Source organism: Salvelinus alpinus, chromosome 13, assembly GCF_045679555.1.
Source record: "Salvelinus alpinus chromosome 13, SLU_Salpinus.1, whole genome shotgun sequence".
In the NCBI taxonomy this organism is placed as follows: Eukaryota; Metazoa; Chordata; class Actinopteri; order Salmoniformes; family Salmonidae; genus Salvelinus; species Salvelinus alpinus.
This window is the reverse complement of record NC_092098.1, coordinates 10038107-10050308: the sequence shown is the minus strand read 5'-3', so window position 1 is coordinate 10050308 and position 12202 is coordinate 10038107. Positions and strand designations below refer to the sequence as shown.

The window sequence follows — 12202 nt, the reverse complement described above, 5'->3', positions numbered from 1 at the left end:
ATTTATTACATTTAACCTTTAACTATATACACATACATACTTTATCCCTTGCTCTTAAAGGCATATGCCATTTAGCAGACTTATCAAAAGCAACATTTATGCATGCATTTTTGTATGGGTGGTCCCAGTGGGAATCAAACACACAATCACGCCGTTGTAAGCGCTGTGCTCTACCAACTGAGCCAGGGGACCACACATTCACACAAAGCCCAAAACAAGTTAATTAGTTTCTTTCATAGTTTATTTGTTTTGATAGACTATACAAAGACAATAACAGAGCACATACACTTCCTGATCTCGTCACCTCTGGGGGGAAAACCAGGACAGATCCCTGTGTAGTGCCCCACTGTTTTGTAGTCTGACCATTGTTGATCACCAAGACTCCCAAGAGAGGCATTTCCTATTCCTGCTTGAAGCAGTTCTAGTTTGAGTACTGGTACGTTAGATACAAAACACATTTGGCAATAAATATGAGGCTGATTAGAACAAAACATTTTAGGGAACTAGAGAGCATTATGATTTAGAAGGAGAGCGTCTACAAAAATGGTGTATGACTGACAACACAGTGAAGGCATGAAGTCAGCAGTATTCAATAATCTATCTGAAGCATCACACCACAATGTACAGACTCAGCCTCTGTTCATGTGGATCTGCAGTGTTTGTGCTCGGCTACGAGTGACACGCAGCCTAAAGACATCTTCCAAACACAGACAAGATCCCACAAGCACAGGTTTGATTTGGCAAAATAAATAAAAATGTTAACATCCCAACATAAATCTCTTTATTTAATCTTATATTTGGATAGGGAAGAAGAAAACACTAATCAAATAGGGATAATTATGCCAGTAATGTTAAGGACAATTGGTCCATGTCACCAGACTCAGAACAACATTTGGAGTAGGATAATGAAAGGCTCTTCTTACTTCTCTGCTGTGTTTTAAGTGGCCTTTCAACAGAAAAGACAAGAGCCAATAGTGTGGCATGAGCACTGCAAGTAGGAATGAATCAGAGTTAGTCAATGAGGTATGACACCAGTCGGCACTCTTTTTGGGTGTGGAGTGTTTGGATTAGGGCTCTGGCAGAGGGTCAATGGAAAATAAATGTGTGGCATAAGTTGTTCTTGACACGGGATGAGGATGTGTGTGTGGGGAGGTAGGCAAAGAAGATTAGAATCCATGAAGGCCGTTGGCTGAGATGAGGAATGTGATGTGTGAAAAGATAAGTGCATTGATGGAGCACAGGGGAAGGGCCTAGGAGACAAAGGGGTGGGGCACAAGAGCCTTTAGCTGGTCGACGTCAGCTTGGTCCATGGGGTGGCCCCACGCACTTCAAAGGGCTGATCATTGGCGAAGATGTGGCTACACAGGTCATCCAGAGGGGGCTCGGGGTCTGTGGTGGCAAATTGTGCAGCATCTTCAATCTCTTTCCTCACCGCAATATCAATCTCCTGCACACATACGGGACAAGTGAAGTTTGGTCATTACATCCTCCAAGACATGCTTTTGTCAGCTGTAACTATTTACAATGCGTCAATCATGCATTTTTCAAACTTAGTCAAAGATCTGAATCTTTGACTATGTATATACTGCGTCGAATGGCCAGTATATTAGTGAATATTTGAGAATCACCTTGAGCTCCTCTATGCTAGCCATGTTGTTGCTGAGCATACGGTCCTTCAGCATGGAGATGGGGTCGCTCTTACTACGGACCTCCTGGATCTCCTCACGTGTGCGGTAGCTAAGGAAAGAGCGGGGTAGGGGTATGCAGTGTCACTATGGCAGCTATGATAATGCAGGGAGGAGGCTACTGGGGGACAGAGTGCAGGGGTAGCAATATATTAGAGCACTGAAAGACTAGCTGTTGAATCCCTGGTAGGTCAGCACTAGGTTTCCATCCAATTGGTTTCAGATTTCTATGCAAATATTTGGAGATTATTATTATTTTTTTAATTCTGCATAAAATCAATATGCACATTTTCCCACCAGAGGTGTTTCCATCAAACTGATTTGTTGTGAAGAAAAGGCTGTGTGTGATGACGTGCACATAAAGCATTTTTGCGGTTATGTTCCCAAAAAAGGCCATGGCTGCAGATCTGTATGTAACCCCCCAGTTCTACCCCCCTCCCCCCTTACAGTAACATATCACTGAAGCCTCATCTCCCTCACTAACTTTAAGCATCAGCTGTCAAGAGCAGCTTACCGATCATTGCACCTGTACACAGCCCACCCAACTACCTCATCCCATGTTATTTATTTTTTTGCTCCTTAGCACCCCAGTATCTTTACTTGCACATTCATCTTCTGCACATCACTCTAGTGTTTAATTACTCAATTGTAATTATTTCGCCACTATGGCCTATTTGCCTTACCTCCCTAATCTTATTACATTTGCACACACCGTATACAGATTTTATTTATGTGTAACTCTGTTGTTGTTTTTGTCACACTGCTTTGTTTTCTTGGCCAGGTCGCAGTTGTGAATGAGAACTTGTTCTCAACTGGCCTACTTGGTTACATAAAGGTTAAATAAAAGCATACTATGCCAGACACTCAAATGTCCAGATGATCAAATACTTTCCCATGTTCGCTAGATAGCTGGTTAGTCTAACTTATCTAAATCTTATCATGGCCGGATTACGTGGCCAGTGGGCTTGACCCCCCCCCCCATTGAGTTTGTTGAGTCACTCCGGTATCATATGAACACACAAGACATGGCAAAATGTGTAGAATTGCAATAAGTTATCTTTAAAATGGCAAATCTCTCCCCACCACAAGAGGGGTCTGAACAGTTGAGGTCGCGAGGTGGGGGTTGGTTACTATGCCGATAAATGACAATATCCACCCAGACCTTTGTGGTTCAGTTCCCATGTGCCAAATATTAGTCATCTTTTTTTTTTATGGCCATGGCTGCGGAACTGTAGGTAATCGCCCAGTTCTGACGGATCCCATGGAAAGATCAGTATCACGTTCTGCGTTTCTTTACCTCTAATTTAACCACATTTTTTGTAGTAACCCTCCCTTCACATTTCTCACTGTCAATTGTGAATGATAATTCGTCAGGTTTTACCAGTGAAGCGTCCATGCAGCATATGCATGCCGACCATTTGATCTCAGTCAGCTACATGGGAATAGGCGTGTAGATCTTCTTAGTTATGTACAGTGTTGTTTCAAATTATGTACAGTGCATTAAAAAAGCAGATGGTGTTACCACGTTAACAAACTGTAGCATGCCTGTATTTTGTTTCAATCAAAGCACATATTTTGCCCTGCTGGTGCACACTGGAGGTTGGCCGCATGAGAAATGCGACCGTTCGCACAATCATCCTAATCTCAGAAATGAGGTGGTTTTTGTCTTACAGTAACGTTATACTATGCCAGCCATACTAAACTGACGGACCACAGACCCAAAACGGGGTAATTAAAATAAATAAATGTAGGAACTCAATAGGGCTTTCAATTTATTGATGTTGAGAGTTATACTAGTAGAATGAACACGGTGCAATTTCTACATTTATATGGGCAGTTTCCCCACTGTCATTCACCGACAGACCAGAGAGAGTAATTAATAAACTGTCAGAAATCTTCAGTTGATCAACTACTAGCCCATGTTAGCTAGATAGACTAACCTATCTTGTTATCATGGCCAGATTACGTTCCCAAGGGCCTTAACCCCCAAAACTGTTAAACAGAAAACTTGCCCAATCTTGTTTTGGCGCATGCTTCCTAGACAAGTTTGCTGATAAAGTGGACAGGTTATATGATGAGATATGGATAAGAACAAGACCAATTTATTTGATAAATTGGCAGCAAGCAGCAATAATCATGTCACCAGCAATCAAATAGTCTACCCTTGATATTTAGCCATTTGGATTTGCTTGATCATTGCACTTAACCACCATGTGAAGTTCATATTAATTTATTTCATCTACCTATAAACTGTCATGCTTTTCCGCGTGGTGGTGGTAGGCCTATAACGTAACATATCATTGTGTGACTTGTGGCCATTATCAATATTTGTGCATAAAGGCGCTTCCACCTCCATTTCTCACGTAACTAATTTTACCGACAAAAAGATCCCACCATGTCGAACAAACAAATTGTCGACATTTATGAATTTTAACCGACATTTCCTGTTTCCATTAGTCCTGTCGTGGCTGTTTTTATGCGCCAGGTAAATCATCCGCATTAAATGGTTGGATGGAAACCTGTTTACTGATGGGAGTTCAAATAACTTCTCCAGAGAAAATAACAGATAGGTAGGTAATAATCTACAATAGTAATCTACTAATCCAATAAGAACAATAGAGTATACAAAACATTAAGAACACCTGCTGTTCCCATTACATAGACTGACCAGGTGAAAGAAATGATCCCTTATTGATGTCACTTGTTAAATCCACTTCAGTCAGTGGAAATCCACTTCATGTCAAACCTGAAGGGGAGGAGACCGGTTAAAGAAGGATTTTCAAGCCTCAAGACAACTGAGACATGGATTGTGTATGTGTGCCATTCAGAGGGTGAACGGGCAAGTCTAAATATAAGTGCCTTTGAACGGGGTATGGTAGTAGGTGCCCGGCGCACCAGTTTGTGTCAAGAACTGCAATGCTGCTGGGTTTTTCACACTCAACAGTTTCCCGTGTGTATACAGAATGGTCCTCCACCCAAAGGACATCCAGCCAACTTGGCACTGTGGGAAGCACTTGAGTCATTGGTATACTCAGTGGAGCTGTGGACTTTTACCTGACGCCAGGATCGCTCATGCTGTGTCCATGGTAACGGTAGGTCTGGAGCTCCATGAGGATAGGGCCCTGAACACAGGTGGAGCAGAGAAACAGACTTAACACACAAACCTGTACACAGTACACACAGACACAAAATTAACAACCCTACATACTGTAAGGTTGATGCTCACCTTTCCAGATCGGCAGTGATCAGCTGCAAACTTGGTGGCCTCTCTAACACACAGGACATCCATCCCATCCACCTGGATACAGATACAAAATGTCATTCTTAAACTCAAGAAATGTAAGTTGTACAGAAGCGTGAATGTATTAGTTAGCTGTCTACCCTGAGGCCAGGAATGTAGTCTCCTCTCTTGTAGTATTCGGTGCTGGCAGAAGAGCGCTCTACTGATGTGCCCATGCCATATTGGTTGTTCTCACAGATGAAGATGATGGGCAACTTCCAAAGAGACGACATGTTATAGGTCTCAAATATCTGACCCTGTGGATTAATACAAATTCAGTCAACAGTTGGGCTCAGATCTAAACTTGAAGTGATTGTCCTTCATATGTTCAATGCATGCAGGTTTCAAGAAGCATGTCAAACCTGGTTGGCTGCTCCATCACCATAGAGACTGACACACAGCTGGTCATTGCCCAGATACTTACAGGCCAGGGCTACACCGGCTCCCAGCGGTACCTGAGGGGGGATTAGGCAGGTGTTATATTTGAGAAGGAGAATCCACCATCTTTGAATGGGATATACAGCTTAGACAAATTATGAGGTTTAAAAAGGAAATAAAATGGGATTCTTTCAAATCTAAGATAAATGAATAATGCTAGGCCTTTGTGAATTACCTGAGCTCCCACAATGCCATTGCCTCCATAGAAGTTTTTAGTGTACATGTGCATAGAGCCTCCTTTACCCTTAGCAATGCCTCCTCTACGACCTTAGTGAGACAGCAAGGGAAGAAATGAGGGAAGAAAACAATGAGTGAAAAAGGTGTTTGAATGGTTTGGAAGACAAAATCAGAGGTGCAAAGTACAATGATTAGCTCTTGGTGCTAAGCGATTATTTATTTAACTAGGCAAGTCAGTTAAGAACAAATTCTTATTTACAATGACGGCCTACCCCGGATGACGCTGGGCCAATTGTGAGCCGCCCTATGGGACTCCCAAGCATGGGCGGATGTGATACAGCATGGAATCGAACCAGGGACTATAGTGACACCTCTTGCACCGAGAAGTAGTGCATTAGACCGCTGCGCCACTCGGGAGCCCAAATGTTTGTTTTTTGGGGGGGTTATTAATCAAATAATTGACTGACAGTTTCAATTACTTTAATTCCATTTAGTTATTGGGGTTGAGCCCAATGCTCTGTTTCTATACAGATAATTCAAATAAGTGACGAGAAAAATGAAGTAAAGATCTAAAATGGGATGCTGGGCTGAAGGGAGTTGTTTTTATGACCCAAATATTCAACCTAGTTCAGCACAGAACCGTGGTAATTAACTACAATGACCATAATCCATTGAGCCTGTTCTTTTCCGGCTCGGACACAGATGGATACACTTTTACGCCTCCTATGTTAGATTAGATACACACAGATAGCATACGCCGCTGCATGAGAGAGTAATGTACGCAACGAGAGAGGGATAGAAAGTTTGAAAGTATGCCTCATCTACTTTGAAGAACTAGTAAAATTATTTAATCAGACAACTATGCAGCATACTTAGGCAGGCTAGCCTAGCTAAATAGGATGACTAAAGACAGCACAGTATGAGCAGAACACAGAATGTTAAATGGTTGTCTGGCTGGCTGCTACTGTCTGAGCAGATGAGATGATTTAGGAATGAGAAATTATGAAGTCATAAAACTAAGTCATACACAGAACTGATATTTTATTATTTAATAGTAATTTCCTCCTCCCCCTATATGGACCTGACTAAGACAATGGAATTTGTGGCAATTTAATGTTCACCATTTCTAGCTTTGGCATTTCCCTAAAAAATCTCTAATCATTGTTTAATAATGCATTTAATGTAAATGTAAAAAAATGTATATTTGGTTTTAAATCGAAACCCGTTATTCCCTAATAATCAAACAGACCTCAAAAAGCAGTAATCGTTCAGCACTATTAGAGTTATCGATTGGATTGAGTCAAGTCCACTCACCAGTGAGCTCAGCCATGATCTCCCTGACGGTCCCGCCCCTGGTGAGGGTGTAGCCATGGGCGCGGTATGCAGTAATCAGGTGATCTGACAGGGTGATACCCCCCTCAATGCCAACCGCACAGGCTTCCTATCATAGAATGACAAACAGAATCTCAGAGCGTTTATATTTGAATGAAGTGCGTCTGCGTGTTCATGCGAGACGGTACGTTTGCTTATACAATACATGAGTGATTGTGTGCAATCTAACCTGGCCATCATACAGGTGACAAAAGCCTCTGATGATCTTCTGCTTGTACAGCTGATCTGCCTTCAGCTCCATGCGTCTTATTGTCTGCATGGTGCGGTAGTACTTCAGCCCCTCCTCCCGGGTCAGAGTGGCCGTCAGGGGTGGGCCCTCCTCCAGACGATGAAGGTCAACTTTCTATAGGAGGGAGCACACAATGAGATCAAGGCGAAAAGTGACTATCAGCTAAAAAAATTAAAATAATTTAAAGACTTTTTATTTGTCTTACCTTTATGTCGAAGGTGGCCTCAGGAGTGAAATCAGCATATGAACGTGACGACGCCACCATGCTGGCGGCCTAAAATAAAAACAGAGGACATTGAGAGGTTGCACTCCACGCGTACCTTTTACCAGACATCACAAATATACTTTGCAAGATCTGCAGTTGGGCAAGCCAGGAGGACAGACCCAAACAGTGAGAAACGGTGGAGTGAACAACCTTGAGACAAAACATAGCTACACTTCCCGAGGTTGATCCACACACCACAACTAGCGTGAATAAACACTCCCTTGTCACCGAGATCGCCAGTGAAAAGTCACTGTCTCAAACACTGAACCAATCAACTAACAAGAATGCCTCGCCGGCTGAAAACGGACATATCCAGAACACTGTATTCACCTTGGGAAAATCTAATGTGTGTTCAAATGTGAATGTTTAATGGAGAAAGAGAACATAGTGTTGTAGACCAAATATGAATAGAGATCATTTTGGGGTGAGCAGGTTCGCACAGTCAGTCAATTCAAGCACTCTAGGGAAACAGTGATCACCACACCATGTGCTTAGCCTTCGTGTGAGAAAACAGGTGGATCGCTGCACCTGTGCATAAGGGCATGCAGTGTACTGTAAAAGCATGAGTAGTGGTGAGGGGAGGAGTGTAAGAGACAGGGGGGCTGCCAGTACTCACAGCAAGCTGTGGCTCTGGTAAAGGAGCGTCTTCAGTCAGGCTGAGGGCGATCTCAGGGCGTGAAAGCAACATTATGTCTGTATTCTGGCTCCTCTCTGCCAGCTGAGGCTCAGATATGGAAGTGTGGCTGTTTGTACTGTTGTCAGGTTCGGGTGGGTTTAATTCCTGAGTCGTTTGGTCTGTGTTTAGAGGTCGTTCTGGTGATGATATTTCTAGCGTTAGTTGGTCAAAGTCCATTTCTGCTTGTGTTGAAGAGTGGGCTATGATAGGTGCATCAGAGGTTAATGGAGGCTCTGGTAAAGTCAATTCTGATACTTGAGAGGCCATAGCAGCTGACCGTTCAGATGAGTTTGATTCTGGAATAAATGGGTTTGTACTCACAAATGGTTCGGATAAAGGTAATTCTGAAACAGTCAAGGCGGTATCTGCCAAGGGTTCTGCTTCTGAAACAGTCAGGCCAGTTGCGAAGAGTTCTGGTGAGATTAGATTTGGTTGCTCTGATACGGATAACTCAGAGACTGGCGGTTCCGTATTTATCACGTGGTGAAGTGATAGATCTGCAAATGGTTTGTCAGTGTCAAATAACTCCTCTTCAGGTTTACTGTTAAAGACAGGGGACGGATCGACTAGAGTGACTTCTAGGGGTTCTTCTTCAGGTATTAGTCTGCTGTCAAATGTACGTTCTGTGGTCAGTACAGCACTGGGGTCTATTTCAGTAAATGTTAGATCAGTCTTTGGTCTTTTGAAATTGTCTGCTGGAGGACTGTGTGAGATGGAGTATAAATCTGTGTCTGGCTTGTAGGGTCGTAGTGCTGGATCTGGTGGAGAGGTTATGTCAGCATACTGCCCCTGGACTGCCAGCAGCTGCAAAACAGCCCTGCGCATGGAGGACTGGGGAGAGAAGAGCCAGGCAGATAAGTCACTGCAGAGTCAACACCCACTGAGAGGTCTGAAAGCAGCAGCAGTTAACTATTCCAGCTCAAACAGCTAAAGGTATTTTGGTTGTTCTGAAGGTGTTGATCCAGTTCAACACTAAAAAAAGCTATTCAACACTTAAAAAGTGCATCATCTGAGTTCTTTGTTTCATCAGGAATACGATTAAAAAAATATATATGTTATTCCACATAACTACTGCACCAATTAAAGCCCTTTAAAAAAGACTCAGACCTAAAGAAAAATTGGCTAGTTCTACACCACATTCTCTGCACTAAACTTACTAACCAAACAACTTTCCACTCACAACATAAAATAAGCAGTACCTACCAATCAGACCACATTTGGCTTAGCCAAAGCATCTGCGCTAGCCTGTTAGCTCTGACACCACTATCCAATGTGAAATAAGTAGGTCTAGCTAGAAGCTATATGAGATAGGTCTGTGTGCATGTGAGAATTAATAGCTTTTAATTTTCAAAAAGCAACAAGATGAGGGATTAGAAGATGGTAAAGCATGATTGCTTAAAAAGAAAATTAAATAAACTGTTTTTCTAGTGGTGGGTTGGGTAAATACAATGTTGAAGGATGCTGGAAATGGACAAAAAAAAAAAAGTATTCACCAGTGGTCACAAACTAAAATCATTGAGTGAAAGTATGGCACATACCATGTGAAAGGGAAATAAATCATTTGAAATAAAGCTGGAGTGCAAAACAGAGTCATGCGTCACAGGGTTTTGTATCACCCTTACAGGGATTGTATCACCCTTACAGGGATTGTATCACCCTTACGTCAGTAAAACCACATCTTACCTCTGACACAACCTGGGCTCCCTATAAGGCAGCCAATAGGAGAGAGAACCAGAGGGGAAAAGTGAGAGAACACAAGGAGAAAAACATCAATGGATAAAAAGATCAATTAGAGAATCACATGGTTATATTGTCAGACATGAAAAGAGAAAATTCAGACAATCATGTGCCACATCAAATGTTTGAGTTGTGTTATCCATGGTAGCCAGGCCAGCCAAGCACACATTTTTAGTTCCCTGTGATTACCTTCATAACACTGATCCTCTCTCATCATACTGACACTTCCGTCAGAAGCTTTTTCACGTCATTAAGACCTTACCATTGGGTATCTTGATTAATAGCGGACATTGTGGCACAGAAACAAAAACAACCAATGATGTGATATGAGGAGACGCTCTCGCATCTAACGTTATTAGACTGCCTTTGATGATGATGCTGCTGGAGGTAAGGAGCTCCAGCTAGGTAAACGATTGGCTAGTTAGCTAACTAGATAAAGTACCGGTAACGTAGGCCTTTAATGTGATTCCCTAGGATCTTAGTTAGCAGGTTAACTTAACTACAGCTAGACCACAGTCCTATGTGTATCTAAAGCCAGGCAAGCTAACGTTACCCCGGTACGCGTACGAATTGGGGCCTTGCTGTCTAGCAAGGTCAGGACAGCAGCCGGTCTTGTTTAAGAAAAGGGCATGCAGTCCTTTGTATCCTATACTAAAGTACTATACAGAAACAATACTTACATTTCTGCTTGCACTACCCCTCAGCACGTTGGAGATTATTGTCAGCATCTTTTGCATACTATCGTGCTGCCACCGACCTGCAGTTCCAGAACGTTTCTCCCCTCCGCTGCCTGTCTTCTTCGATGAGGTTAAACGGCGATGGCATCCAATAAATGTTGCATTACTGCCACCTAGTAGACTGGAGTATAACTCCCTTATACTTTGCTGGAAAAAAAATATTCAAACTTTGATCATTTGAATCTGCTGTGTGGTGTTAGGGCGAAACCCAAAACGTGCACCAATTGGGTTCCCGGGGACACGCTAGGTTTGCGGCAGGGACGTTCCACGGATTCAGGATAACACCGACCCTTCTAAATGCACAGTTTAGAGATAGGGCAAGAGCATAGGGGTAGCTATAGCTAGGTAAAATAAAGCAGATTTCCTCTTCAAGCATTAGATTGCAAAATGAATTACTGCATACGAAGCAAGTACTTATAGTCAAAAGGACGATACATAAACTGGTTTAGACTGTTTAAACAAGGACCTTCAGAGGATTCAATTGGATAAGTAAGTGTATTTCAAATACTTACAATACATCCTTCACATCCCTCTTAAGCATTAGTAACACAATATACATTTTATTGTAGGGACCCTTTAGAATTATAATAATATATGCCATTTAACAGACACCTTTTTCCAAATGCAACTTTATACATATGTTTTTTATTTTTTTTATTTACATATGGGTGGCCCCAGCGGGAATTGAACCCACATCCCTTGGCTTTGTAAGCACCATGCTCTGCCGACTGAGCCACAACAAAATAGGAAATAGCTTAATGCTTTCATCACATTGTTTTTATATAGTTTTATATAGCCAAATCAATCCTTATCACACACTAGAGAAAGGGCAAGTACCCCTGGAAAGGGTTCAATCGAGGTCAAAACCACGTGTGCTCATGGAATAAGAGCACCCCCAGCATGCATTTGTAGTTCTTGGAGAGAAAGAGGGTGGAAACGGATGTTCTGTTTGAAACCAATGGCGCATCGGGTAAAGATGAGAGCACAGAGAGTCTGAATGAGTGGGTTACAGTGATAAAAAATAAAGGAAACAATATAAGTAAAGTTGTGGGGAAATCCAAGCCTACTCTAGACTCGTTTTTTGTCAAAGTTAGGGTTTTGGATCAATGCTACCTGTGGTATCCGTTTGACGTCTCAAGGAAAATCTGGGATGCGTTGGAGGATAATGTGTTATGGATGAGAGTCACAAGAAGTGGTCTTATGCTTTTTGTGTGTCTGCGGAGCAGAAAAAGCATGCTTTGCACCTCAAAAACACATCAGGGGTGGAATATTTCATGTATGGATTTTTGAATCAGGGCGCCTATCCAGGAGGTTATCTCTGGGGTGGCGCATGAAGTGAATGCAGATTATATACCAATCATCACAGGAGCCTGCTGAGAGGAGAATGACTCATAATAAATGGACGGAGCGGAGCAAATGGAATGGCATCAAACACCTGGAAACCCGCGTGTTTGATGTATTTGATACCATTCCACCTATTCTGCTGCAGTCATTACCACAAGCCTGTTGTCCCCAATTAAGGTGCGACCAACCTCCTGTTCCAATCATACTCATCTGTCGGAGCAGACAGGTCGAGTGGCGAATGA

The 12202-nt window shown here is 42.5% G+C and overlaps 1 protein-coding gene across 4 annotated transcripts; it reads right to left on the bottom strand.

Moving 5' to 3' along the window:
• Positions 1-223: 223 nt before the first annotated feature.
• Positions 224-10715, bottom strand: LOC139537003 (pyruvate dehydrogenase E1 component subunit alpha, mitochondrial-like). 4 transcript variants are annotated; one of them, XM_071337786.1, is made up of 13 exons: positions 10560-10715; positions 9826-9846; positions 8083-8973; positions 7407-7475; positions 7142-7315; positions 6895-7021; positions 5579-5670; positions 5328-5420; positions 5067-5222; positions 4912-4983; positions 4740-4807; positions 1629-1737; positions 224-1447 (listed from the first exon to the last, which is right to left on the bottom strand). In XM_071337786.1, the coding sequence occupies exons 1-13, from the start codon at positions 10614-10616 to the stop codon at positions 1283-1285; spliced, it is 2094 nt and encodes a 697-aa protein (XP_071193887.1). In that variant the 5' UTR covers positions 10617-10715; the 3' UTR covers positions 224-1282. The 4 variants fall into 4 exon arrangements, with proteins under 4 accessions (XP_071193887.1, XP_071193889.1, XP_071193890.1 ...); XM_071337788.1 differs by lacking the exon at positions 8083-8973 and having other exon boundaries at positions 10560-10687; XM_071337787.1 differs by lacking the exons at positions 224-1447; positions 1629-1737 and adding an exon at positions 4316-4431.
• Between the last annotated feature and the right edge of the window lie 1487 nt (positions 10716-12202).